Source organism: Heloderma suspectum, chromosome 7, assembly GCF_057233095.1.
Source record: "Heloderma suspectum isolate Gila_16-S chromosome 7, 16-S_ref, whole genome shotgun sequence".
Classification (NCBI taxonomy): Eukaryota; Metazoa; Chordata; class Lepidosauria; order Squamata; family Helodermatidae; genus Heloderma; species Heloderma suspectum.
In genome coordinates, this window is record NC_139464.1 from 102,212,165 (window position 1) to 102,239,687 (window position 27,523).

The 27,523-nt window shown below is 41.6% G+C and overlaps 1 protein-coding gene across 8 annotated transcripts in view; it reads right to left on the reverse strand.

The window, feature by feature from the left end:
* The window catches only part of CPNE8 (copine 8), a 91,142-nt gene that overhangs the window by 35,324 nt on the left and 28,295 nt on the right, over positions 1-27,523 (reverse strand). For 6 of the 8 annotated variants that reach the window (XM_084811000.1, XM_084810999.1, XM_084811004.1 and 3 more), the window contains exons 4-9: positions 27,117-27,220; positions 15,493-15,532; positions 14,891-14,967; positions 9,447-9,510; positions 6,329-6,432; positions 4,161-4,265 (exon numbers count right to left, since the gene is read on the reverse strand). In XM_084811000.1, the coding sequence (XP_084667126.1) occupies positions 4,161-4,265; positions 6,329-6,432; positions 9,447-9,510; positions 14,891-14,967; positions 15,493-15,532; positions 27,117-27,220 (494 nt within the window). The remainder of the gene's footprint in view (positions 1-4,160; positions 4,266-6,328; positions 6,433-9,446; positions 9,511-14,890; positions 14,968-15,492; positions 15,533-27,116; positions 27,221-27,523) is intronic. The other 2 variants (XM_084811003.1, XM_084811002.1) reach the window with 1 other exon arrangement.

Consider the following 27,523-nt stretch of genomic DNA (forward strand, 5'->3'; position numbering starts at 1 on the left):
ATACAAGCAAGCAAGCTCCTGGAGAGCAAGTGAACAGGGAGAGCAAACAGGAGTTTGGCAGGGAGGTCAAAGGGGAGGTCCCTAACAATTCTTTTTTAATTTCTTTTTCTTGTAACATACACATCTATACCAGTGGGACTCTGTTGTTAACCTCCAGTGAATAGAGGACAAAGCACAAGCTATTCCAGCACAGTCAGAAAGCTAGAAACAAAAAGGGAATAGAGACTATGGAAGGAAAAGACTCTCCAGAAGCATGTGACATTTTCCAACTGTAAGGAAATGGCAGCATATATTTAAGGAAGCTGTACTTCAGAACAAAAAAAGTACTGAAGAAAAATGCTTTAATGAAATTGCCATTACAAGTGATAAATCCTTACATTTTTCCCTACCTGCAAAATACATTTCTGTGAGGGTAGGTCCAGTTATCCAAACTAACAACTTCTTGCTCCATAGGTGACTGACAGGCATATGTAGCAATGAGACACAAGTACTGGTCCTAGTATACATAATAACTAGAAGAATGACATTCTTGTAGTAACACGCTAACAGAAAGATTTAATAGGAAACATGTGGTTTGTTGGCTCTACTGTCAGAGAAATACTTATTTTTGTAATTGGGAGCAAACTCTTTGTCATAACAAAGTCACCAGTAAACTACATGAATGGATAGTGTATATATACCAATAACTGTAAGCCAAACAAAGGATAAGAAATATGCCATCTTGCTGGATTAATGATGAGAATTAACCGTTTAAAATATTACATCCATCTTGTAATGCTAATAACATTATATATGAAGATTCCAGTGACAGCTTTGCAGAGGCTGCGACCCATTCTAATCTGGTGGTGAACTAACTGGGAAAGGCACTTTTCCTGAAGGAATGCTTCACTAAATTAGTTGTCATCAACCGCAGAAATCAGTACTTTAGACACTGCTTTGATCTTTTGTTCTGTTCCAAGTCAGATGAGGGTATCAACTTGTCCAAAAAGATAATTTGGAGTGACAGTCATTGGACACAAGTTACTGAGTAAGGCAGCTCAGGTACAAAATATGTTATACATGAATCTGCTTCTGAAGCAGTATGCTTAACTGTTCAGGTAGAAATTAACGTTAGATGCAGTTTATGCATGAAGTAAATCATTTTTAAACAGAAGGATCTTAGAGAAGAAATAAAGGATGGGAGGTGCAGAAAGTTACATATTTCAAACCATAAATAAAGTATCAACATTTCCTATGAAGGATTATCTTCCTGATCCATGTCCAGGTGGATACCGACTGTGGCTGACAACTTTATGATTCCAATTTATACATGAAATATTTCTCAAGATAAAGTCTATCGATTAGGATATTTAGGGGAGCTTTGCTAGTTCTCTGGCATTGGTTTTACCACTGAATAAGCTGCTTTCAAAGTCAAATATTTTTACTGTTCATTTCGTGGTAATTTATTAAGAAAATTAAGAATAGTAGGACCTCTGCAATAGTAAGAGACAATATGTTTGATGTCAGTGTTCTCAAATATATGTCTAAGTTCAGGAAATGTATCCTGATTATAAGGCATCTCTTGTATTATCCATGGAGATAAATAAATATAGGCAATGTTTAGCTTTCCCAAGCAAATCTCAACTGAGCACTCATTGGGGAAAACTACTTATTTATATCCAGAAGTGTGCAGCAGCATTATTTAAGTTATCATGAATTGTAAGGATAAAAAAAATTGTTCTCGCTTGGATCATCATAACTATAGACACAAGTATTGTGCCAAAAACAAAAATCTGGTAAGTTTGGATTTTGGCAAAGCGCGAGCGCGTGTATGTATAAAATTCTTTTGAGAAGCATAAAAAGCAAAGAAAGATGCATTGCTGCCCAACTGTATCTTTTCATTGACTACGCTAAAGCCTTTGATTGTGTGGATCAAAACAAACTGTGGCAAATTCTTAAAAGTGATGGGAGTACCAGACCACCTTACCTGTCTCCTGAGAAACCTGTACGAGGGTCAAGAAGCAACAGTAAGAACCGGACATGGAACAACCGACTGGTTCAAAATTGGGAAAGGAGTACGACAAGGCTGCATATCGTCACCCTGCTTATTTAACTTATATGCAGAGTACATCATGAGAAATGCTGGGTTGGATGAATCAGAGATCGGAATTAAGATTGCTGGGAGAATTATCAACAACCTCCGATATGCAGATGATACCACCCTAATGGCAGAAAGCGAAGAGGATCTCAAGAGCCTCTTGTTGAGGGTGAAAGAGGAGAGTGCAAAAGCTGGTTGGAAACTCAACATTAAAAAAACTAAGATCATGGCATCTGGCCCTATCACTTCCTGGCATATAGAAGGGGATGAAATGGAAGCTGTGACAGATTTTACTTTCTTGGGCTCCAAGATCACTGCAGACGGTGACTGTAGCCATGAAATTAAAAGATGCTTGCTCCTTGGGAGAAAAGCTATGGCAAACCTAGACAGCATAGTAAGAAGCAGAGACATCACCTTGCCGACAAAGGTCCGCCTAATCAAAGCTATGGTTTTCACAGTAGTAATGTCTGGCTGTGAGAGCTGGACTATAAGGAAGGCTGAGCGCCGAAGAATTGATGCTTTCGAACTGTGGTGCTGGAGAAGACTCTTACGAGTCCCCTGGACTGCAAGGAGGTCAAATCAGTCAATCCTAAAGGAAATCAACCCTGACTGCTCACTGGAAGGACAGATACTGAAGCTGAAGCTCAAATATTTTGGCCACCTAATGAGAAGAGAAAACTCTCTGGAAAAGACCCTGATGCTGGGAAAGACTGAAGGCAAAAGGAGAAGGGGATGGCAGAGGATGAGATGGCTAGATAGCATCACCGATGCAATGAATATGAACTTGAGCACGCTCCGGGAGAGAGCGCAGGACAGGAAGGCCTGGCGTGCTATGGTCCATGGGGTCACGAAGAGTCGGACACGACTGAATGACTGAACAACAACTGTATCTTTTAAGAAAGGAGAGATATTAATTAAATGTTGGGTATTAATTAAAAATACTATCTTGCCAAGACTTATTTCAAGGAGACATGTTTTTAAGCAAATATTAAGAGGTCAGATAATGAAGCTGGGAAATTTTCCTAAGGATTTAATTGGACTTTTAAAAATTATTTAGGTTATTTTATATAATTACAATTTTTGATACCTAACGTTTGTTCTCATTAAGTTCTTTCTCTAATTTGGAAAAGTATTTTCTCTGACAACAAAATGAAGGAAGGGCAAAACAGCCCTTAGGTTTTGTAGAACAGAAGTGTGTAACTCACTTTGACAAGTGCTTGTTCTACTTATTTTTACTTACTTCAGAATGCCTTGATTTGGCTGGGTAAGATACAGCCTTGTCAGACTGCTCTGAAACTTTTGTCTTTCATTCAGTTTCCTATAACATAGCTTACAGTTTCACACTGAAGGTGGCAAAGGAGGAAGAAGAGTTGAATCAGCTGAAGTAGAGATTGTATGTCTGAAAGCACCTTGATGAGTTTATTCATAAGAATAATTACATGAAGTTGCCAAGATGGGGAATAAACTTTTCCATCCATTTCTCTTTCATTAGATGTTCACGTAATAGATTGCTACTTATGAAAAGGAACAAAGCACCAGCATATTCTATTAGCTGCTGCTTAGACTGATTTTTATCCCATGAATTCTAAAGCAAGAGGAAACTTTCCAGGAACCTTTAACAGAAATAATCTTTCTTGAGGAAAGTAGTATCATCAATGTTTGCTTTTCAGTAACTAATTTCTTGGTGCACTAGCAGCAGTGACTCTTTGTTTCCAGATATTTTGCCTTTTATCTGCTTATCAATCATCTGTGGAGGGAGTGGGACCTATTAGAATACTGAAAATGCTGCTGTATCTCATGTATCTCTTAAGCTGCAATCTTATGGACACTTACCTAGGAGAAAGGCTCAATGAATACAGTGGGACTTACTTCTGAATAAACATGCGTAGAATATTTCTGTTAGATATGCATATTTAACTACATGAATAAAATGTTAATATTTACTAAGAGTTCTGAACTGTTATCATGCCTTCTAAAAGGATTAACTAAACTGAGGAACCTCTAACCTTACAAAAGTTTTACTTACATGAATTTGTAGGTTACAGAAAGTCAGACTTAGAATAAAAAGTTCAGTTTATCTTACCTGTCATGATCTCCATTACAAAGTGCTCTCACAGATATCTTGAATGCCTGCCACACTGGATTTAATGTATTCTTTATAACTTCTGTCTTGTGACAGATTGTGAAACTAAAACAAAAAAAGGATTTTAATTTTAATTTATGTAAGGGTATTTATAGCCTGCTTGCCAGACCAAAAACAAAGTTGTAATTAAAGTGAATAAAAATGTGTTTTAGTTTTTAGTCATATGAACACCTTTAAGACTCATTTGCACATTCTATATATACACGCACACAAGCACACACGCCTGAGGTAGGGGTATGGTGCATTAGTGTCTCTCTTTCATACTGCTTATCACAGGAATATTTTAACACATTGAGAATGGAAAAATTCATTTTCTAAATTAGTCATGAAGCTGCTAGATAGAGAAAATATGTTCCAACCAATGGAAACTGATGCCTGCCCCCCACTATCCATAAGTGGTGCTGAACATTCCCAGTCCACCCCTGGTTCTGGGCTCACAACCACTAACATAGAGTAGGATTCCACATCACTTTTATAAGCATGCATGGAACTATGAAAAAAACCCACTTGATTATGAGCATGACAGAACAATTAAAAGGTGTAAGTGTCAAACTACTACCATGTTAAGTGATCTTAAGTATGTATTGTGTATCTGCTAAGACATACTAGGTTTTCCTCTTCACAATATCTCAGACCCAAACATATGACAAAACACAAAATAGATACTAATACTAAATCCTCAGGGATGAATAGGGATGGTCCCATTTCCCCAATGCAGATTCATAGAATGGGGGGAAAGTAGACACCATCATAAAGCAGTGTTGCACGGCCAACTAACTTCAATAGGTTCATTTAAAATGAACTCCACCCCATCGCATGAATAGCAACTATACACACACACAGATGAGATGCTACCAAGGCTGAGAGAGAGTGATTTGCCTAAAGTTATATATAGCAGAGAAGGTGTCTCTCTTCTTTGTTCCACAACTTTTGTCAACGTAACACCAAATGTTTCTCAGCATGTGTAGAGTGCTATTCCTCATTTTATCAGTCTTCGTTACATAAACTGTTGGGCAGATACCCACACCTGAAGAGTTTTTGGAGGAAGGACTTCTGAGGAACTATGTCAAATATAGGTAACAAAGGATGAACTCTGATGGCTACCTGACAAATTATAAATGAACAAGTCACTGACATCTGAGAATTCCCAAGGAGTTCAAATGTGAAATGCTTGTCCAACATAAATATACAACTTGTCACTAAAACCAATCTCATTAGAGGAGATTAGACAAGTTCATGAAGTCTATTGGCTGTGATAGCTAAATAAAATCTCCAACTTCAAAGGCAGTATACCTCTGAATACTAGTTGTGGGGGGATGAATAGCAGCTCCTCCAAGCACCGCCCAAGTTCCTTTCTCCGTGCAGAGAGAAGTACAGTGCTCCACGCCTCTCTCTGCACAGAAAAAAGTAAAAGGGGGGAATGATGGTAAGGGTTTGGGCCGGGCCTGGGAGAAGAGGGGGCATAGAGGTTCCTCTACGGCATGGTTTAGGAATCTCTGTGGTGGAAGGTTACCCACCCCTGCACTATGGTATGCAAATTAGGCAAACACGATGCAAATAACTTGGGCACTTGACAGTCCCATTTTTTTTTAAAAAACAGCACTCTAAAGATACAATATTATTTAAACTGTCTGTAAATATTGCTTGTATTTATCTTACTATTTTTTGTACACACTTCAGGTATTTTGACAGCAAAGTAATTTAACAGTTAAGTAAATAAGTGGACTTTCTGCAGGACTCAAATCACTTTTGTTTTATTATACATTATACTGACAGATTAACTTGCTGGATTCCATTAAAACAGTGATCTTATAAATGTCTACTACTATTATTACTATTAAAGTAGTAATCTTATTAATGTTTATTTGTGTTTATTTTAGCAAGCCCATCACTGCAATTGTATGTATACAAAATATTTGAATCTGTTTCTATAGAGGAAATATGCATTCTCTCATCATCCATACAACTGAAAGTTAACCTATATTGACTTAGATAGAATGTTGATCTAGAAAGAAAGATAGCACTGTGCTACATACAAAATCCCTTGATGCCACCAAAACTTAAAGCACTTTCTTAAATGTTTAGTAGAAAAAATAAGATGTATCTACCTGCCATCTTCATTGCTGCGAAAAAATACCAGGAAAGGATCTGATTTCCCAAAGAAATCTTTCTTGTCTAATTTGTTTGCACAAAACTGCATCAGTACAGCATCCTAATAAAAGCGTACAATACACAGATGAATAAACTATGCCAGGCATTTTATTTACATAAAGAATAATTTGCATGACTACATGACTTTAGATTTCTTTTATTCTAGTAACTTCAAAAGACAAGAGCTTTCCTTCTCTTTTGCTACTAAACTTGAACACGTGTCATTTGCACTTAAGTTTTTGTTGATCTTGAGTTTCCAGTAAAAAAAGAAAGTAGATCCAAGAAGTCTGAAGTCTCTCCACCAGGGTACTTCACACCAGCACCATGAATTGAGCCTGGAAACAGACCAGCTGTTTTAAGACTGGCAAGATATGCTCCACGCATCCAGTCCCAGTTAGTAGCCTAGCTGTAGTATTTTCTACTAACTGTAGTTTCTGAACTGTCTTCAAGGGCAGTTGTACATACAACATACTGAAATAATCTAGACAGGATATTGCCCAAACATGGATAACTGTGGCCAGGCTACCTCTGTCCAGGGAACACCATAGCTGGTGCAGCAGCTTTAACCGGTGAAAGGTGTTTCGCACTACCAAAGCCAGACAGGCTTCTAGAGATAGGGCCAGATCTAATCGCACCCCCAGACTATAGGCCTGGGGGGTGTCTCCATGAGCAATTTACTCCAAGCTGGCTGTGTTTGGAGGTTGTTAGGGATATAAGACGTCGTGGCCATCCAGCAGCCACCCCAGGGCTGGTCAGGGAAAAACCAGATTTCCTGAGACTGCTTAAAGTCCGATTCTTTTCCTCAAGTTGAGTTCTCCCTGGTATAATCGTTGTGTGCCCATTTAGGTATGCTAGCCTTCCTAGGGGAGTGCCTTCCACCATGACCCCGGTCAAGGGGTGTTTCCTGTATGTTTCCCATCCCTGCACAAACCAGTTAGTGCTTACTCAGAAGTAACTCCCATTGTGCTCAATGAGACTTGCTCCTGAAATGCAGCTGCATCTGGAGCTTCAGGGGAAAGGAGAAACGGGAGAGGAGGGGAAGCCTATCTTATTGGTTGAGCAGCCCCAGTCAGATGACGTTCACTCCAACCCCCAACCCCACACGGAAGTATGTTCTGTGAAGCAATTTTTACTGGTGCGAAGCACTCGCTCATGGAGCCCTGCATGGACCAAAGTGCAGCAAAGCTGATTCCTTTTAAAAAATCTGGTACTCCTCCATTCACTTCTCTTTCTATTGTCATGGAAACACCCCTCTGGTCCTTTGGAGGAGTGCAACCCCATCCAAAACAAGCAAATGCCATCTCTCAGCAAAGCTGAAACACCAACCAAAAGCATCTCTGTCTTACTGGGTTGCAGTTTATTTTTATTTTTTTAAGGAATTAGTTTCTTAAGAAAAGAATTAGTATGTATATAAATTAGGAAATGATATTAAGAAAAGGAAAGTTTAAGAAAACTATTATATTAACTCTGCTTTCCAAACTATCATTTAAAGTTGGTGGTTCTGTGCCAGCCACGACAGCAGTGAAAAGGGATCATCCAGATAGAAGGGGGTGGTTTATGCACAAAAAGTATTGGGTGCTGTTTAAGGATCCCCTCCCCATGGGCAGACCAAGGGCTATTCATACGTGGTACCCTCATGTTGCCATGGAATCCTGGCAGCATGAAGTCAGAGGTTCTGGACCCGAATCTGACAGCATATTTTCCCTGCAATTCCAGTTTCCTTCCCCTTCAGAATCCTTTAAGTTGTTAGGGTGTCTGTGTCTGCTCAGTTTAAAATGTACTTTGGTGCTGGTTAATTGGCATCATCGGGAGAAGTGCTTCCTTTGATCCCAGCTAACCTCTAAAGGATCCTTTAAATTAGGAAGGTACATACCACCTAATAACTTAATGGATCCAGTGGGGACTGGAACTGAGTGAAATGTACCATACAGCATGGGTAGAGGAATAGCCCGCACTACATTCACTACATCAGATAATTCAGTGTTGGTTGCCCCAGCCACAAACTAAAACATTATAGTGCAGAAGAATGTCCTGATCGTTTACCCATCACCCTGCCACTTACAGTCTTATTTCCTGCTCTCTTCCTACTAGCTATGTCAAGAAATAACTACTTTAAAAACACAGATCGTACACTCTACTTAAATTTATAGACATTTGATTTTGCCAGAGAAAATTTTGTAACATTTCCACAGATTGTACTTATAAAGCTCATATTTCTACATGTGGAGGATCCTCAAAAGGTCTAATAAGCCCCATTTTCCCCCTCATCTGTGATGCGAGTGGACCAAGTCTAATGAATTTGTAGTGATATATCTAGAAGAAACATAGATGGAATTCTTTAAAGCAGCATAAGAGGAAACGCAAAGTAGTTCTGTTTTCACAGCAAATGCCCTGACATCTACCCTTCAAAGACTGTTAGTTTAAGGTGCAATCCTATGGCCACAAGAGAGAGCATCTAGACAGCCATAGGATTCTTCAGTTCCCAGAAACCTCACTCCCCTCCCCCTCCGCCTCGTAGGCAGCATGGTTAATCCTCAGCTCTGCACTCATAAGAGCAGCTCGAAGCGTGCAAAAAGGGGGCATTCCCAGAGGCAGGGAGGGGAGGAGACTGCAGAAGTGCCATTACGACACTTCCTAAGTGCCGTCTGGCCTCCCGCACCCCTGCTCTGATGCGCCTGGGCTAGACAGCCAAAATCAGCCATCTAGCTGCAAATGTAGGGTAGCCGGAACACAGAGGAGAGGATCCCCTCCATGTTCCGCCCGCCCTGCATTGGATAGTCGGCTGTCTTGGAATCCCATAGGATTGTGCCCTTAGTATGTTCTAGTTTAGCCTTCCCCAGCTTGGTGCCCTCAAGATGTTTTGGACTACAACTCCCATGATCCCTGACCATCGACCATGTTGCTAGGGCTGATGGGAATTGAAGTCCAAAACATCTGGAGGGTACCAGGTTAGAAAGGCTACTCTAGCTATTCTTCGATTTTATTAATGTGCAAAAAGTTACATACAATCTTTATGGTAACTGGTAGGAATCAAACAATGTACTTTAGCAAAAGAAAACCAAAATTTTAAGTTACCCGGCAACAGTTCAATTCCTCTGCTGTCAGTATTATTGTGCCACATTTCTTCCCAGGAATTCCTCTGTAACAAAACAGCATCAAACACTGTTCACTCAAATATAAATGACGGAAGCTTTCTTAACTAATAGGCTACCCAACTGACCCAATTCATCCCTCCGTAGAGCTCCTTCTCTGCACTCTCCATTAATCAACCTTGTTCTCTCTCTTATATACAGCTCATCACTACTAAAATGAAAACATATAGGGGAAGCGGAAAGTCAGTGTGCCACTGTCCTATACTGTCTTGAATGTCTGAGTTCTCCCAGCCTACAGAAGATGGTGACTGGGACTGAACAACCAAGGGAATTGTGGATGCAAGGAGGTTGTAAAGCAAGCCCAATATATGAGTCTGCAGAAAGTGTTTTCTGCTTACATGGCATAGAAATTAAGGTGGGCACCTTAGCTTACAATTTCCATGCTTTGTGGTTCACGAATGACTTCGTAAGTACCTTAACTCATCTCTTAAATTGAAGGTTTTTAAATCTAGAATTTTTTGGAAAAGGAAATTCTTTAAGTGTTACAAGCCCTCTCTGGTGGGGAGAAGCAGGTGTTGAACTTCACTGTTTGTTTGATTACATAGCATTTACACTATGCTTAAGGTACCAGAAGAACTTCACACACATTATTTAATTTATTTAGAAAAGGTATACCTCACTCTTCCAATGCATTTGCATTATTCAGAGCATACAAACATTAAACACAAAACAGGTCTGTACCATTTAAGAGAAATGAAATAACAGCATAAAAATAGAAACAGACTCATCAGATAAAAACATTGTAAAATGTGGGTTTGCCACATAAAACTACCCGCCCAGCAAAACAAAAACTTGCCAGAACAGAAAGTTTTAACCAGTCAAGGGAAGGAAAGGGTCAAGAAGTTAAGCGGTTGACCTCATACTTCCAATAATGTTGTCCACACCCTTGGACTGCATAAATGGGAAACTAGCATAATAGAAAAAGCAGCTGCAAATGTATCTCCCTAAGATTTGCTATAGTCATGGCATCTAAGTGAAAACGGATGCAAGCAACTTTATCTGCGAAGTATCTACCAAATGGTCACAATGAACCACCTCTTCCCCCAATTTACCAGGCCCTTGATGTAACTTTTTATAGACTACTTGGAACAACTATGCCAGCTGACTCTGTTTGGATGCGATGGTGGCAGAAGATTTGTTTGCTGCCATCATGTTTGATCAGATTAATCTTGAGTTTTCATCAGCACTCTAGTCATTGTGCTTGCCCTTCATTGCCCCAACTTCTCTGGAAAACTGCCTCATCAGCAGAGAGAATCTAATGAACAATTGTGCCAACCTCCCAGGTCATTTCCCCATGCCAGAAACCAACCATGGCTTCAACAGATTCATCAGCTGAAGTGGTAATAAACTCCACTAGAACAGTCAGGAAATCATTTGGATCCATCATGTTCCAAGGGTGAACCTTTTTAATAGGTACCCTGCCCCTGAGGAGGTGGGAAGCTGCTGTCAGTCTAAACCTAACCTGTTCTGTTCTAGCCACATATTTTCAAGAACACATACTTGAAAATGGAAGATTGGTGAACACGGCACCTGGTGAGATGGATGGAATTCTGATAGACCATCTCCCTGCACTCCTCTTCTCTGCTGATGCTGTACATAGAGCACCCCAGTAGGCAGAGCTGGGGCAGGCTCATGCCATCCCTCTCATCCAGCCAGGTCTCCATAACTCATACACCCTCACGTCGGATCAAGTCCTAGTGGACTAATGTTTTTTAACTGAGTGAATAGGCATTCAACAGCACAACTTTCATGCCAAGGCTGTTGCTACCAAAGCATCCAGGGCCTTGGGTAACAGGTAGACTAGAGGGCAGAAAGAAAAACATATGGCCATCCCTTTCCCCTGTAATGGCCAGTCTGCCTTCTGCTGCCATCCCTCTACCCACTACCCTTACAAAGGCCAATCCCTGCCCCAAGTATTTCCCTCTTCTGTAACACATACTGTACCAGCCAATATCTCAGTGATCTTACATTAACTCTGTAAGATAGGTGACTTTACAGTTGTCCCCATACCATTCCTACTTTTATTATCTTTACAGTTTGCCAAATAGTTCAAAAAGTGTGCAAAGCATGCAGTGTAGTCCACTGTTTAGCTCCAGTGAAAGAGAGGAGCTAAAGGTGAGACAGTGACTTTCAATAACTCTGCAATGTAATCCACTGTTATCGCACACTGCAGGTCAAGCGAATATCAAAGATGTACATCGGAATATCAGAATAAGTGAGCCAAGCCAGAAACTGCAAGTCTTGTGACGAGAGGGCTGTTCCACCCTCTCTCTCTCTCTCTCTCTCTCTCTCAATCTCTCTCTCTAACACACACAAACATGAAGAGATATGTCACGTGCAAATACATGCAACACCACATCACATATTCAAGAGCACACCACAAGCAAACATGCACAGGAGCAGGCCCCATGCAAACATAAAAGCAAAACACAGGACCACATCCCATGCAAACGCATGCAAGCGCATGCAAGCAAACGCATGCAAGCAAACGCATGCAAGCAAACTCTCAGGAGCATACCTCAACAAGTGGAGCAACACAACACACTGTGGAATGCCACATGCAAAGATATGGAGGAGCATATGCATCAACACGTAGGAGCATCACATGCAAATACCTTCACCAGCATTCTACATGCAAATACACATGACAATATGCAGTAGCATGCCCCATGCAAAAAGCATTGCAACACAGCACATATAAAGACATGCAGGAGCATGCCACATGCAAACACACAGAGGAGAATGTGCAGCAACATGCAAGAGCACATGAACGCAAACACATTGAAGCATTAAACAACTCACTTCATGTAAAGATGTCCACGAACCAGCCACAAGCAAAGACACATAGATCACACCACATGCAGCAATATATCACACAAACACCTACAGGAACACGAGGCACCATGCTATCTGCAAGCACATGCAAGCACTACACTAGCACACGCAGCAGCTCCTCTTCTCAACAAACAAATACAGCCCATCAACAAATACACACTTCTGCAGCCTGCTTGCACCAGCAATGGCCAATTTTGTTTTGGCTACCAGGTTCCACCAGGGAAGCTTCAATCTGCCAAACAGACATGAGGCATAATATTTGCCTGTAGTTTATTTTATTTATTTATTTATTTCATTTCTATACCACCCAATAGCCGAAGCTCTCTGGGCGGTTCACAAAAATTAAAACCAAACAACACACAATAAAACAATTTAAAATATATAGAACATTAAAACCACAATATAACAATACAACCACAATAAAACCTAGCAGCAGTACAGGAGTTTAAAATACAGATTTAAAACAGCAAAGATAAAAATTTAGAAAGCTAAAATGCCTGGGAAAATAAAAAGGTCTTCACCTGGCGCCGAAAGGAGTACAATGTAGGCGCCAGGCGAACCTCACTAGGGAGCTCATTCCAGAGCCGGGGTGCCACAACAGAAAAAGCCCTCCTCCTAGTAGCCACCCGCCTCACTTCCTTTGGCAGGGGCTCACGGAGAAGGGCCGCTGATGATGATCTTAAGGTCCGGGCAGGCACATATGGGAGGAGGCGATCCTTCAGGTAACCTGGTCCCAAGCCGTTAAGGGCTTTGAATGTTAACACCAGCACTTTGAATCGGGCCCGGAAATGGACTGGCAGCCAGTGCAGCTGGAAAAGTACTGGCGTAATATGAGCTCGCAGGCCAGTCCCTGTTAACAATCTTGCTGCCCTATTTTGGACCAGCTGAAGTTTCCGGACCGTTTTCAAAGGCATAGTTCAATGATTTAAAATGGGAAGTCTGAAATATCATAACACTAGAAATACAAGGATTTTCACCAAGCCAGCTAAAGGCATAGCCTTGAAAGGCTCCTGAATTTTTGATATAAAGTATGTAAACTGACAAAAAGAGAATGTTAAAATGCATTTCATTTTATTTAAGGTATTTGTATACCACCCTTCATACAAATATATCCCAGATGTGGTTCAGAATAAGAAATTACAATAAAATACAACTACATAATTAAATTACTACCCCAAAAAATTAAAATAAAAACAAATTCCAAATTCACCATCACTTCAAAACCAAGTCAGATAGTAGCAGGGATTACTCAATTAATGTTTAGAATATAACTTCCTTTCCCATCAGATCTTAAAAAGTACTTTCATTTAAAGTGCCTGAGAAAATAAAAATGTCTTACCCTGACAGACAATGCAAGCACCGAACTTCCTGGGAACAGATATTTATAACCTGGGCTCCACAGATGAAACACCACTGTCTCATTTGGATGTAACGCTAAACCATGGTTAAGCGTGATGAGAATGAGCTGCAGTAAGCCTCAGATTCACACACTCCCTCCACTTCCTCTAGTTGCTGCCGCAAGGAGGACCATGAACATTTTTACTTCCATTTTAGATGAACTGAAGCATACTGTGATGTCCAAAACCAGACAAATTGTTTGGGGAAACAAACCAACTTCAAATAATAGTTTATGAAGTTGTCTCATTTCAACAAACCATAGTTAGGATTAATTACCGTTTGTCTCAGTTCAGACATCATGACATGCTGCAGTTAATCTAAAATGGAAGTGAAAGCTTCCAATCTCCTCGCATCTGTGTTTGGGGAGGACAGGGGTATGTTAGAGTCACTGAGAATGAACCTCACTGAGGTTCATTCTAATAACACAAAGGGCGCAATCCTATGGGGATGGCTGTAAGCCTCTGAACTCGGAGGTCTACAACTGTCCAAAGCAGAGTGGGAGGCGCAGCAAAAGCGATCTTTACCTCCACACTCCTCTTGCTCCTCCTGTTTTCACTAGACAGACTTTTTCGCCTGTCTAGCTGAGGTGTCAAGGAAGGAAGGAAGCTGGGGAGGCCTGGGGATATGACATAAGCCATCCCCTCCCCTTCCTTGCTAGTGTTTCTTGATTGCCTTGATTTTTGCCGTGATTTCTGAGGATTAAGGTTTTCAGGCTTTATAATGACAGAATGCTGAAAAGTTTATTCACCTTAATTACAGACAGTTTTATACCTATTTTAAAATACCACCACACACTTTCAGTGGATAAAATAATGCCAATCCCTATGAGTATTGCCTGTCTGGAATTCTCATTTATTTAACACCAGAAAACTCAAGGTCACACCTGACCCAAAGACAACATTAGTAGCTATTGGTAAGGATGTAGGGAACATAGAAAGTTTAGCATCAATTTCAGCTCCTATAATGCTTTCTGCCCCCTTCTCTCCCAATTTCGTTCTCCTTTGCATAATGCATATTAGATTGTGAGCCTCCGGGAGGGACCGTCTTATATTTTATTAACTACAGAGTGCTTAGAAAATGTTAGGCACCTTGTAAGTGCTAAAAGAAACAAATACTTAAAAAAGAATTACTTACACAACCGGCTTTTCTAATCTGCTCCCTTGTGAACCAACGATCTCTCCAAGCGTACAGAACACTTGTCCCAAGAAATCCTGAAAAATTATTATGTAAAATTATAAAGCCCCAATTTTTTTTTCCAGGGACATAGTTTAGTCCTACCACCCATTCACACTTTTCCATTATTAAGCTTATAGGCATAGGAAATGCAGTATTTAGGAATAATTTTATCACATGTGCTGCAGTTGGACATAATTATAAATTATGGTTTATTGTCATGGGAATGAGCCTAAGGGTGCCTTGGGCTCAACCCCTATCCCTCCTCTGGCACAGCTGAAAGGAAGAGAGCAGCAGTTTCTTTCCCAATAGCCTTTTCCTGTTACTTTTGTGGTTTAGGAACTTGTGGGTGTCGGTGACATGAACTTGTGGCAGTGCTTAATCATGTGATTAGTGGAAATTATATTATTAGTTTGCAAGACTTTTGGCAGCGGTAAAAAACCCAAAAACAGTTTCTTTAAATCAAGCAGCAATACCATGATCCTATGTGAGGACCAGTGGTTCCTAATGCCATAAATAAATCATATCTGGACCTTTTAAGCTTTGAATGAAGTAGCACTTACATGCTTCGATAGGTTTGGACTCTTTGAATCAACATCATACCTAAAATGAAAAGGAACAAATATTGGAACTTATTTACATGTACAACTATCCAGGCAAAACCAAGAGTATTTTGTTGTTTGTGTTGTTGTATTTGTTTTGGATGGCTGATTTCATGAAAGAGAGAACAGAATGGGCTTATACCTGAGAAACATGTGTTTAAAACTTAGCTGAGCCCTGGAGTCGAGCGCTAACTCAGCTGCAGTTCCCCACAATTCTCAGTGGAAAATTTTAAAAAAAGGAAATCGTCACAGATAGCAAAGGAAACTGATAGAAACATAACCAACAGAAACACTAGCAAACCCAGAAGTCATACAAATGTAACAGGTGAGGTACCAAGCAATTTCCTCAGCCTGAGACTGGAGGTAATCCAGGCTACCTGTTCCTACCCAGGGTTCCAGTGCAGTTGATAGGACATACTCTGAATTGTACACATAAATGAGTATAATGAACACTTAATTACTTTTGTTTGGCTTTTTTATATTCAAAAGATACTGTAATTATGATTAAGATCTAGATTTAAGGGCATTTGTATGCATTTACAGCAAAAAGGCATGCATGATTTGCGGGGTTTGCTGCATATTTTACCTATACCACCAAAATCCAGGTAGTTCATCAGAGTTTTAAAAGTTTTTAGATGCAGCATAGAGAGGACCTTAAAAGGGAAAACATTAAAGATTCCCTTTAAGATGCAATACTGAAAACTCATACAGAAACTAAAACAACTGAGTAACGTGATATTTGGACTATCAGAGTTATTATTTAAACAGTGCTAGTGAAGTGCCCATTAATGACAATGGAATTTACATTGTCTTACAAAACTAAGTGACTCCCACTGACATCCATGGAAGAAAATGAAAAAAGATATTCCAGTTGGCATAATCACAGAGGTTGAGGGCGTGTAATCTGCACCCACCTCTGACAAGGGTTGCCATATGGCCCAGTTAATGGGGTTTACCCTGGATTCTGGGCTTGCTACCCAGTGCTTTCTTGGCCTATCAGATGTCCTGGATTCACAGCTTTCCTTTTAAGAAAGCCAAGTCTCCAGCCATCACATAACTAGAGATACAAGGCAAAACGTGCAAGAAATATTCTGTCATATCATTTTGTGCTGCCTTCTATGGTTTTTAGGCAGTGGCCAAGTCTGCATGGAATGCTAAGTCAGGGTTCCTGGCTTATCCTGGTTTACTGTGAACAAGCAGCATGCCCAAGCTCACAAACTGTTTGCTCCTCCCTTTGCATGAATGGGTAAAACGGATCAGAAATAGATAGTTTATTCTGAGGTCCAAACTTGGGGTCCTGGTTGTTGCTCCCAAACAAGCCAGGGTTCATAAATCAGCAACAAAGTTTGGGAGAAACAAACCAGGATCGCTGTTCAAACATCACAATAAGCAATCTATTTCTGGGTATTGTTACCCACTTACACAAAGTGGGAGTGAGCATCTGTGTTTTCCAGCATGCTGCTCATTCACTGTACCCAGTGAATGAGAGTGGACAATGAGAGAAGTCACAGCTATTACTGAAATGGAAGCAGTGATATCCATAGAGATAGGAAAAGATTATCATTTTGATTATAATTTATTGTCCCCATATTGCAGATTGCGAAGTCTGTTGCTGAAAGTGGCTTATGACACCTTGGAATGTCATTCACTGTTTATAGTGCAGGTCAGATTTGAAACTGAGGCTGGTTTGGATTTCCAACCAAAAATTTGCTATACAAGAAAACTACTCAGATTGCAGCAAAAGTCAATGCACTTAAATTGCTCTTAGGTCTCAGTCTAGAGGCAGTAAATTGCATTGCAGAAGCCTTGTGTTTCACTGGATTTGTATGGATCCTTTAGAATGTTTAAAAACTGGGGGAAATTAACTTTTTCATACAAAATTAAAGTTAGAAAGACCATGAACTTCTATCTCTGCTACTATCTTTTTCTACCTAATCCTGGCTTTGATTTCTCTATTATATGCTTTGGGCAACTGACACTTCTGCCCAGGGGATCTCAGAATTGGCTTCCAAAATATATGGTAACTAGGAGCAGTGTTTGTGAGTCTAACTTATTACAAGTGTAGGGTGATATCTTGCATATAATGATCAATAAGAAGAACATACACAATTTCTGACCCCCTCTTGTCTTGCCAATCATAGGTCTGCTTTTGGTCTTCTGAGAGCAGCAGTAGGATATATTGTGCTAAAATGTGGTCTCTCTACTTCCTAGACTCACTGGTTACTAAAAATAAGTCATTTTAAGGGGGAAAAAACCCTCTTGTGAGTCTTCCCAATCTTTCAGGTGCTTACAGTAGGCCAGAAGACAGCAAGCACACATGTCTTCCCATTTGCCACCACCACTTCACTGAGCCACATCAGCTATGGTGGTGGCAGCAGAAGGATTTGCCCAAGTATGTCACGTGCTGGCATCTGGTCCAATTTCATATTAAATATCCAGCAGCTACTATCAGAAGTTTCATTACAAAGTGCTGATTTTGCATGTCTGTCTGTCTGTCTGTCTGTCTGTCTGTCTGTCTATCTATCTATCTATCTATCTATCTATCTATCTGGTTCAATTGAGGTACTGCCACATTATTTTTTAGATTGCCCACTGTATTTGCAAGTCAAAACAAAATGGTTAACCTCAATATTGGGAAAAAGATCATGTCCACAAACTGTTATCTTACTAAGACTGAAATCCTATACCCCACTTATTTGAGCTCAATGGGGCTTACTTCTGAGTAGACATGTATAGGATTGCACTGTTAGAGACAAAAATCTAGACATTATCAACTTTATAAAATATGAAGTGCACTGGATGTCGCCAAAATCAGATTATGGGTGATAGTTGGGTTATGTAGCTTTGTGGAGTACATATAGACCTGGTCTGCATGTAACACTAAAGACAGGTTGCTTACCTGTAACTGTAGTTCTTCGAGTGGTCATCTGTGCATTCACACATATGGGCTCTGCGCCTTCGCAGAGACTTGTTCGGAAAACTTCCAAGCTGAGCAAGTTTTGGCGGGAACCCCTTCCCCACCATCCATATTATATACCACACAGGTTCCTGCCTTCCACTCAGTTCCTTAAGACCGTAAAAGCAGGCTCAAGGCCAAGGAGAAAAATACCTCAGTACCAATAAGAGATGACACTGACATCAAAGTGGGGATGGTGTGAGGATTGTGTGAATGCACAGATGACCATTTGAAGAACTACAGTTATAGGTAAACAACCTGTCTTTCTTCTTCGTGGTCTCTGTGCATCACACATATGGGCGAATAACAAGCTAACTTACTGGAGATGGGTCGGTGTCTCACTGCAGTATCAATGAGAGCACAGCCCTGCCAAAGGCACAGTCTGATTGATTGAGCCCAAATATCTAGCCTATAGTGCCTTATAAAGATAGAGGGTTTACGAGGGTCAAGAAGCAACAGTAAGAACCAGACATGGAACAACCGATTGGTTCAAAATTGGGAAAGGAGTACGACAAGGCTGCATATTGTCACCCTGCTTATTTAACTTATATGCAGAGTACATCATGAGAAACGCCGGGTTGGATGAATCACAGGTCGGAATTAAGATTGCTGGGAGAATTATCAACAACCTCCGATATGCAGACGATACCACCCTAATGGCAGAAAGCGAAGAGGATCTCAAGAGCCTCTTGTTGAGGGTGAAAGAGGAGAGTGCAAAAGCTGGTTTGAAACTCAACATTAAAAAAACGAAGATCATGGCATCTGGCCCCATCACTTCCTGGCATATAGAAGGGGAAGAAATGGAAGCAGTGACAGATTTTACTTTCTTGGGCTCCAAGATCACCGCAGACGGTGACTGTAGCCATGAAATTAAAAGACGCTTGCTCCTTGGGAGGAAAGCTATGGCCAACCTAGACAGCATAGTAAGAAGCAGAGACATCACCTTGCCGACAAAGGTCCGTCTAATCAAAGCTATGGTTTTCCCAGTACTAATGTATGGCTGTGAGAGCTGGACTATAAGGAAGGCTGAGCGCCGAAGAATTGATGCTTTCAAACTGTGGTGCTGGAGAAGACTCTTACGAGTGCCCTGGACTGCAAGGAGGTCAAATCAGTCCATCCTAAAGGAAATCAACCCTGAGTGCTCATTGGAAGGACAGATACTGAAGCTGAAGCTCAAATATTTTGGCCACCTAATGCGAAGAGAAAACTCTCTGGAAAAGACCCTGATGCTGGGAAAGACTGAAGGCAAAAGGAGAAGGGGACGGCAGAGGATGAGATGGCTAGATAGCATCACGGATGCAATGAATATGAACTTGAGCACGCTCCGGGAGAGAGCGCAGGACAGGAAGGCCTGGCGTGCTATGGTCCATGGGGTCACGAAGAGTCGGACACGACTGAACGACTGAACAACAACAACAACAAGCTGCCTTGCACAGATCCACCAGAGGCACCCCTCTTGGAAAGGTTGTAGAAGTTGCCACTCCCCGTGTCGAATGCGCTTGGATCCGAGGCGATAGGTCTCTTTTCGAGATTTGGTACGTTAATCGAATAGTCTGTACAATCCAGGATGCTAGTCTCTGGGAGGATATTGGTAAGCCCTTACTATGCCCTCCGTAGCATATGAATAGATGCTGTGACTTACAGAAAGACTCAGTCCTTGATTTATAAAAAGCCAGGGCTCTTCTGACATCCAGAGAGTGTAATCTCTTCTCCAAGTCCTAATTTGGAGAAGGAAAGAAGGCAGGCAGCATGATTGGTTGATTTACATGGAAGTTGGTCAACACTTTCAGGAGAAAGGCTATGAGTATTACCCTTTCCTTATGGAAAATAGCATAAGGAGAGTCTATATGTAATGCAGAAAGCTCTCAAAATTAGGTAAATACAACCTCAAATGGTCTTAAAATTAGGTAAATACAACCTCAGATGAATAACAACACATGACATATTACACTGTGTCATTATTTATTTTACAGAAATAAAGCCAAAATGGAGAAGCCATGTGTGAAAAACTAGTACACCCTTACTGCTTCCATAGGTATGAAGAGGCCAAGTAGCAGCCAGGTGCTGCTAATCAAATGCCCTTGATTAATTGATCATCAGCAAGTGTGACCACCTCTATAAAAGCAGAAGTCTCAGGAGTTTGCTGGTCTCGAGCATTCAGGTGTGTGTTAACACAATGCCAAAGAGTAAAGACATCAGCAATGATCTTAGAGAAGCAATTGTTGCTGCCCATCAATCTGGGAAGGGTTATAAGGCCATTTCCAAATAATTTGAAGTCCATCATTCTACAGTGAGGAAGATTATTCACAAGTGGAAAACATTCAAGACAGTTGCCAATCTTCCCAGGAGTGGACGTCCCAGCAAATTCACCCCAAGGGCAGACCGTGCCATGCTCAGAGAAATTGCAAAACATCCAGGAGTTACATCTCAGACTGTACAGGCCTTAGTTAGCATGTTAAATGTTAACGTTCATAACAGTACAATTACAAAAAGACTGAACAAGTATGGTTTGTTTGCAAGGGTTGCCAGGAGAAAGCCTCTTCTCTCTAAAAAGAACACGGCAGCATGGCTTAGGTTTGCAAAGTTGAATCTGAACAAATCACAGGACTTCTGGAACAATGTCCTTCAGACAGACGAGACCAAAGTGGAGATGTTTTGCCATAATGCACAGCGCCACGTTCGGTGAAAACGAAACATAGCATATCAGCACAAACATCTCATACCAACCGTCAAGCACGGTGATGGAGGGGTGATGATTTGGGCTTGTTTTGCACCCACAGGACCTGGGCACCTTGCAGTCATTGAGTCGACCATGACCTCCTCTGTATACCAAAGTATTCTAGAGTCAAATGTGAGGCCATCTGTCCAACAGCTAGAGCTTGGCTGAAATTGGGTCATGCAACAGGACAATGATCCCAAGCACACCAGCAAATCTACAACAGAATGGCTGAAAATGAAAAGAATCAAGGTGTTGCAATGGCCCAGTCAAAGTCCAGACCTCAACCCGATTGGAATGCTGTGGCAGGACCTTAAGAGAGCTGTGCATAAACAAATGCCCGCAAACCTCTATGAACTGAAGCAATGTTGTAAAGAAGAGTGGGCCAAAATTCCTCCACGACGATGTGAGAGACTGATAAAGTCATACAAAAAACGATTACTTCAAGGTATTGCTGCTAAAGGTGGTCCTACAAGCTATTGAATCATAAAGTATACTTAGTTTTTCACACATGGCTTCTCCATTTTGGCTTTATTTCTGTAAAATAAATAATGACACGGTGTAATATGTCATGTGTTGTGTTCATCTGAGGTTGTATTTACCTAATTCTAAGACCTGCTAAGGACCAGATGATTTTTATTATGTCCTGTTACGTAAAACCATAGAACTCAAAGAGGATGTACTTTCTTTTTCACATGACTGTATAAGTGAACAGTTGTTAGGATCACAATTGTTTGCAGCCACAAACTTACCAAAAGAAGCCCATTTGGCAGAGTAGGAACAGCGTGTCAACAGCTTTCTTGTTGCATCTAGTATTGCCTGTACATTTGCCAGTATTGATGGAGGGCAGTCTCTGGACACCAAATCCCCCATGCTGTGAGCTTCAAAGTGTGGAGATCAGGGTGACAAACCCGACCTTGGCCCCAAGAAATCAGGTCGTCTACTTGTGGAAGTGGCAGACAATGTCCCTCTGCCAGGTCCGTCAGTATTTTGAACCAAGGTTGTCATGGGGTGATTAGGATGCAATCCGCAGCATCCTCTCTGATTTTCAAGATTACTCTCATGAGAAGGGGAAATGGGAGGAAAAGGTAGAATAGGGCTCTTCTCCATTCTAGGAGAAAGGCATCGCCTAATGATCCCTGACCGACTCCCACTCTGGAGCAAAAGTTTTTGCAAGTGGCGTTCCCGGGCATTGCGAAAAGATCTACTATGGGTCGATCCCATTTTCTTAAAATCATCCCTAGAATTGTCTTGGCCAACTGCCATTCGTGGGAGCACTGGTGAAGGCGACTGAGAGAATCTGCTAGGCCACTGTCTATTCCTGCAATATGGAGAGCCATCAGACAAATGTCTCTCACAATGACCCAGTTGTAAATGTCCATGGTGAGATAAAGAAGACTCGAGGAATGGGTTCCCCCTTGTTGGTTTAGGTACCATAAAACAGTGGTGTTGTCTGTGAGGATCTGGATATGTCAATGCAGAAGATACGGCTCAAAGGCACACAGACTGCCATTAACTCCAGGAAATTTATGTGAGAGGTAGTTTCTGTGGGGGACCAGAGACCCTGAGTTTGTAGAGGTCCGCAATGGGCTTCCCAACCTAGTAAGGAAGCATCTGTCGTCAGGACCCTGGACGGAGTAGAGGGAAGAAAGGGCATCCCCCCGGATTAGATGCTGGGAGTTCATCCACCGCTTCAGGCTGGAAGCTATCTCCTCTGGTACCATGAGCCTGACCAAGAAGGGATTGTCAGCTATGTTGAAAGTTTGAATGAAACAATTTTGTAAGGGCCTCATCCGCACTCTGGCCCATTCCACGACTGATACTGTAACTGCCATGTGACCCAGCAGACATTGAATGTTGCGTGCTCTGGTATGGCACTCGAAAAATACCTAAGTGGCATGCTTGACCAAATCTTTGACGTGATTTGAGGTAAGATATGTCTGACCAGTCCTGGATTCAAGTATGGCCCCTATGAACTGTACTCCTTGTGTGGGGGTCAAGTGAGATTTCTCGCTGTTGAACCTGAGTCCTAGTGCCTGGAGGAGGTTCAGAATGATTACAATAGCACACGCTTCCTCGGAGACATCCACTAAAAGCCAATCATTGAGATACAGGTAGATCTCTATGCCCTTGATACAGAGGTAAGTGCAGACCATGGCTATACACTTCGTGAATATGCGCAGGGCTGTTGATAATCCAAGTGGAAGAACCTTGAACTGGAAAATGTCTGGGCCAATGGCAAAACGGATGAATTTCCTGTATGATTTTTCTATTGCTATGTGGAAATATGCATCCTTGAAATTGACTGTGGCGAACCACAAACCCTTTCGAAGGAGTGGCAAAATCGTAGCTAGAGTTGTCATTCTGAATTTCTTGGTAGTGACAAATTCGTTTAGGTCTCAAAGATCTAAAATGGGTTGAAGGCCCCCGCCCCGTTTTGGCATGGTGAAGTACCTGGAAAAGAAGCCCTCCGCACCGAGCTTTGGATGAAGGCGCTGAATAGCTCCTTTCATTAGAAGAGATTGTGTTTCTTCCTATAGGGCTTTCGAAGATGGCGTGGTCCATATCGAACCTAACGGCGGGAGAGTGTTAAATTCTATTTTGTATCCTTGACAAATAATAGTTAGTATCCACTCATTCAATGTTATTCTTGTCCAAGCCAGTAAAAATTGTTCAGGAGATCCTCAAAAGGTAGGTTGTAACGGTCAGTGCACAGAGGAAAAAGTCTGGAGTCATAGACGTTTGGAGGACCCGTCGCCCTTCGTCTTTTGTTGAAACTTAGTAAAGGGATAGCTTTTTCTTTGTTGTTGGTGAGGTTGATATCTAGGTGCTCGATCCCCAGATTGCCTAGGGGTGTACGTTTGGTGTTGTCGGTATCAATGACGAGGACGATAAGGGGTGTGCTGTTGCTATTGCACTTGACCGATACCCATTTTACGAGCAGTAGTTCTTGCTTTTTGTATAGAATCCATTTGCTCATCCATTTTCGCATTAAATAATCTCTCTCCATCAAAGGGTAGCTCTTCTATTCTCGAGAGAGCTTCTGGGGTCAGACCCGCAAAGCAGAGCCAAGCATGTCTCCTTAAGGCTACAGAACCAACCATCACCTTCGCACTGCAGTCAGTCTGGTGATGAGCCATATTTATCTGCTGGCGAGATAATTTGGACACCTCCACATGGAACATTCTTGCTAACTCTCTTTGGTGCTCAGGGAGGTAGGCACTAAGCAAATCCATTTTTTTTCCAAACGAACAATTGGTACCTAGCCATCATGGCCATCATGTTTCGAGTTGGAAACTCGAAGTCCCAATGCTGCTGAAGAGTAGAGACGACGTCCCACTAGATCTAACTTACAGCCCTCCTTATCTACAGGCGAAGCGTGTGGTTTTTGAGAGCAGCCTTGAGCATATTCCACCATTATCGAATTTGGTTTTGGATGTGCAAAAAGGAAAGAGGCATTCGTCTCTTGAACCCAATACATGGATACAAGTCTCTTAGAAGTCGGGGCCAAGGACGAAGTCGTTTTCCAAGTCTGTTGCAGCCAGGAGGAAGGGAATGGCTACGGGACTCGACATATCCGTCGAGATGACATCGAACACCAGATCATGGAGTTGTTCTGCCAGTTGTCGTACCTCAATGCCTAACAATTGCACCATTCTAAGCACCTGCTCAGAAAAGTGTCCCATATCCTCAGAAGGCGATGCTCTATATCTCGTTCCAACTACATCAACCAGAGAGGAGACTGAAGGAGGAACAGAAGAATAGGAGGAAGAGTCCGACTGGTAGTCTTCTCTCAATTCAGGTGATGGGGCAGGTTGTGTCTGTGCCACTTTTGCTGTACTGTGAGGTGAAAATGGAGGAGGAGCTGGTAGATTCCAACCAGACTCTTGCAACATCATAGAGGTAGTACATCTTGGTACCGGAGGAGGAGGCAAGAAAATGTCCTGGGTTTTGGACCGTGGAACTTGCTCTGGCTGAAAAGGTGCATAGGATGGAAAAGTAGCTCCCAAATAACAAGAGTGATCAAGGAAAAAGTCTCGATCCCTTCTAAGGCTCCAATCCTCATCTCACCACAATCTACGGGGAGGAGGAGACCAATCATAATATCAATCCCAATCACGTGTTGGAGAGCGAGAATGATCACAGCTGTATTGCCCACGCCAATAGTCCACACGGTATCAATCCGGAGATCGGTATCGAGGAGATAAGGCACTCTGTCGAGGAGACAATGTCATTTGGTACCCAGGAGACTGCAGTTGCGTATCCTGACGGTTTGGCGTCGGAGACCTAGATCTTTGGTCTTGAGTTGTCTGAATTGGACGGGGTGGGGGAGCTGGCATGTCCCTCAATTCACCCTCCAAGACTGTAGAGGCCAGGTCCAAAACCACTACTTGTATGGGAGAGGCTACAGTACATATAGCAGAATTAAGTAAAGGAGGTGGAGGTGGAATCCCTCTTCTTCTCTTGCTGTTTAGAGACTTTGTTCCTCTTCTTTTTTTCCGGTGCGTCCACAGCCGATTTGGGGCGTTTTGCCTTTTTTGGAAATTTTTCTGGCCACCGAGATGGTTAGAGTCCTTCCTGGCATAGGTGGGTCTATTTAAACCGGTTCCGTAGTTGACAGAGAAGACGTTTGAGCTGTAGCAGCCGCCCCTTTGCACTTGTTGAAGGAGCAACAGCAGACTGTTCACGAGGTGTCTGGGCCTTAGGTATGTCTACTGCCTGAAGGGCCCACTGCCAAAGATCGCTTTTAGACGATCTGCCCTATTCTTGCAGCCCTGCTTTGATAATGATTTGCAGTGGTGGCAAGATTCCACTTTGTGAGATTCTCCCAAACAAATTAAGCAAAAAGAGTGACCATCCAAAGAAGGCACTTTAATGCCACAAGCTGTACATTTTCTAAATGAGGCCTTTTGGGCCGTGAATGAAACTGTCCTCGTCCTTCACCACTCTCTCTTTTAATAAAGATAAAAATAGAAGAAAAAAGGCAAGAAGCAAAAGAGAAGAAGTGAAAAAAACCACCCAGCTTTGACAAATTGTCGAAGAAGCTCTCCACAAAGTAACCCTGAGGCGGGAAGAGAGGGGGAAGGCAGGAACCCAGGCGATATTTAATATGGACAGTGGGGAGGGCTTTCCACCAAAACCTGCTCAGCTTGGAAGTTTCCCGAATGAGTCTCTGTGCAGGCGCAGAACCCATATGTGTGATGCAGAGAGACCACGAAGAAGAGCCCATAGTTTATTTAAACCATGGTTTATTGCCCTACCCAGGATTTGTATGGCAGACAATTGAACAAAACATGGTTTGCTTTCTCAGTCCCTGGGTTGTTTGTTCCCCTCCTTCTTCACCCACTCCCTCTCTGTATCCCAACTGTCCTTGTGGCCTGTATTTATTTAATGTTGTATTCTGGTAAATTTGTGAATATTGCCATGCCTCTTGCAAAGTACAATAAAATTTGCATTTATATTAACCTGATAACACAATAAAATATGTACAGCTGTGATTTTGGAGCAGAATTTTCATATGAGACATCTACTGTAGCCCAAACTTTCATTTAAAACAATAATTTCAATTCTGAATTCTAATTACAGTGTAGGCTGCAATCCTATTCACACTTATCTGGGAGTAAGTCTCATTGAACTCAGCAAGACATACTTCTGAGTAGACATACATACATAGGATTGCACTGTTAGACACATCTTATTTTAGTGATGAAAACTGTGGAGCAATGGACTGAATTTGTAATAACTCAGTACAATATTGAGAGCTGGCTAGAGAGACATTTTACTGCTATATTAAAATATTATCTTTATAATGTCAAAATGGTTTAAAATCCCACTTCATTAATTATTTGTATTCTGGTACATCAATACACTGACATAATACTATCAAAGCCCAAAGTATGTAAATAAACTTACAAGTCAAATCGCAGGTTCTGTCTCTCTTCAAAAAAGTAATCCATTATAAATTTCCTTACAAAATCTGGGTTCAAAGTATTGTCGATTACTTCTGTTCTTCCAAACTATAGAAGAAATTTATTTTACAGAAAGCACATCAGTAAAAGCTACATGTAACGTATATGTACACATACACAAGATCAACAATGAATATGAACCTATATATGCTTTCATGGGGGGGGGGGGGAAGAGAGAGGAGACCTCAACTAATAGCAACTCCTGGTATGGTATTTTACCATTTTTACAATGGTAAAAATAAAATACTGTATAGGAGGGGTAGTGTGTGCAGGTGTGTGTCCCTTTCTTATTCATTCTCTCTCTCTCTCTCTCACACACACACACACACACACACACACACTCCTATCAAC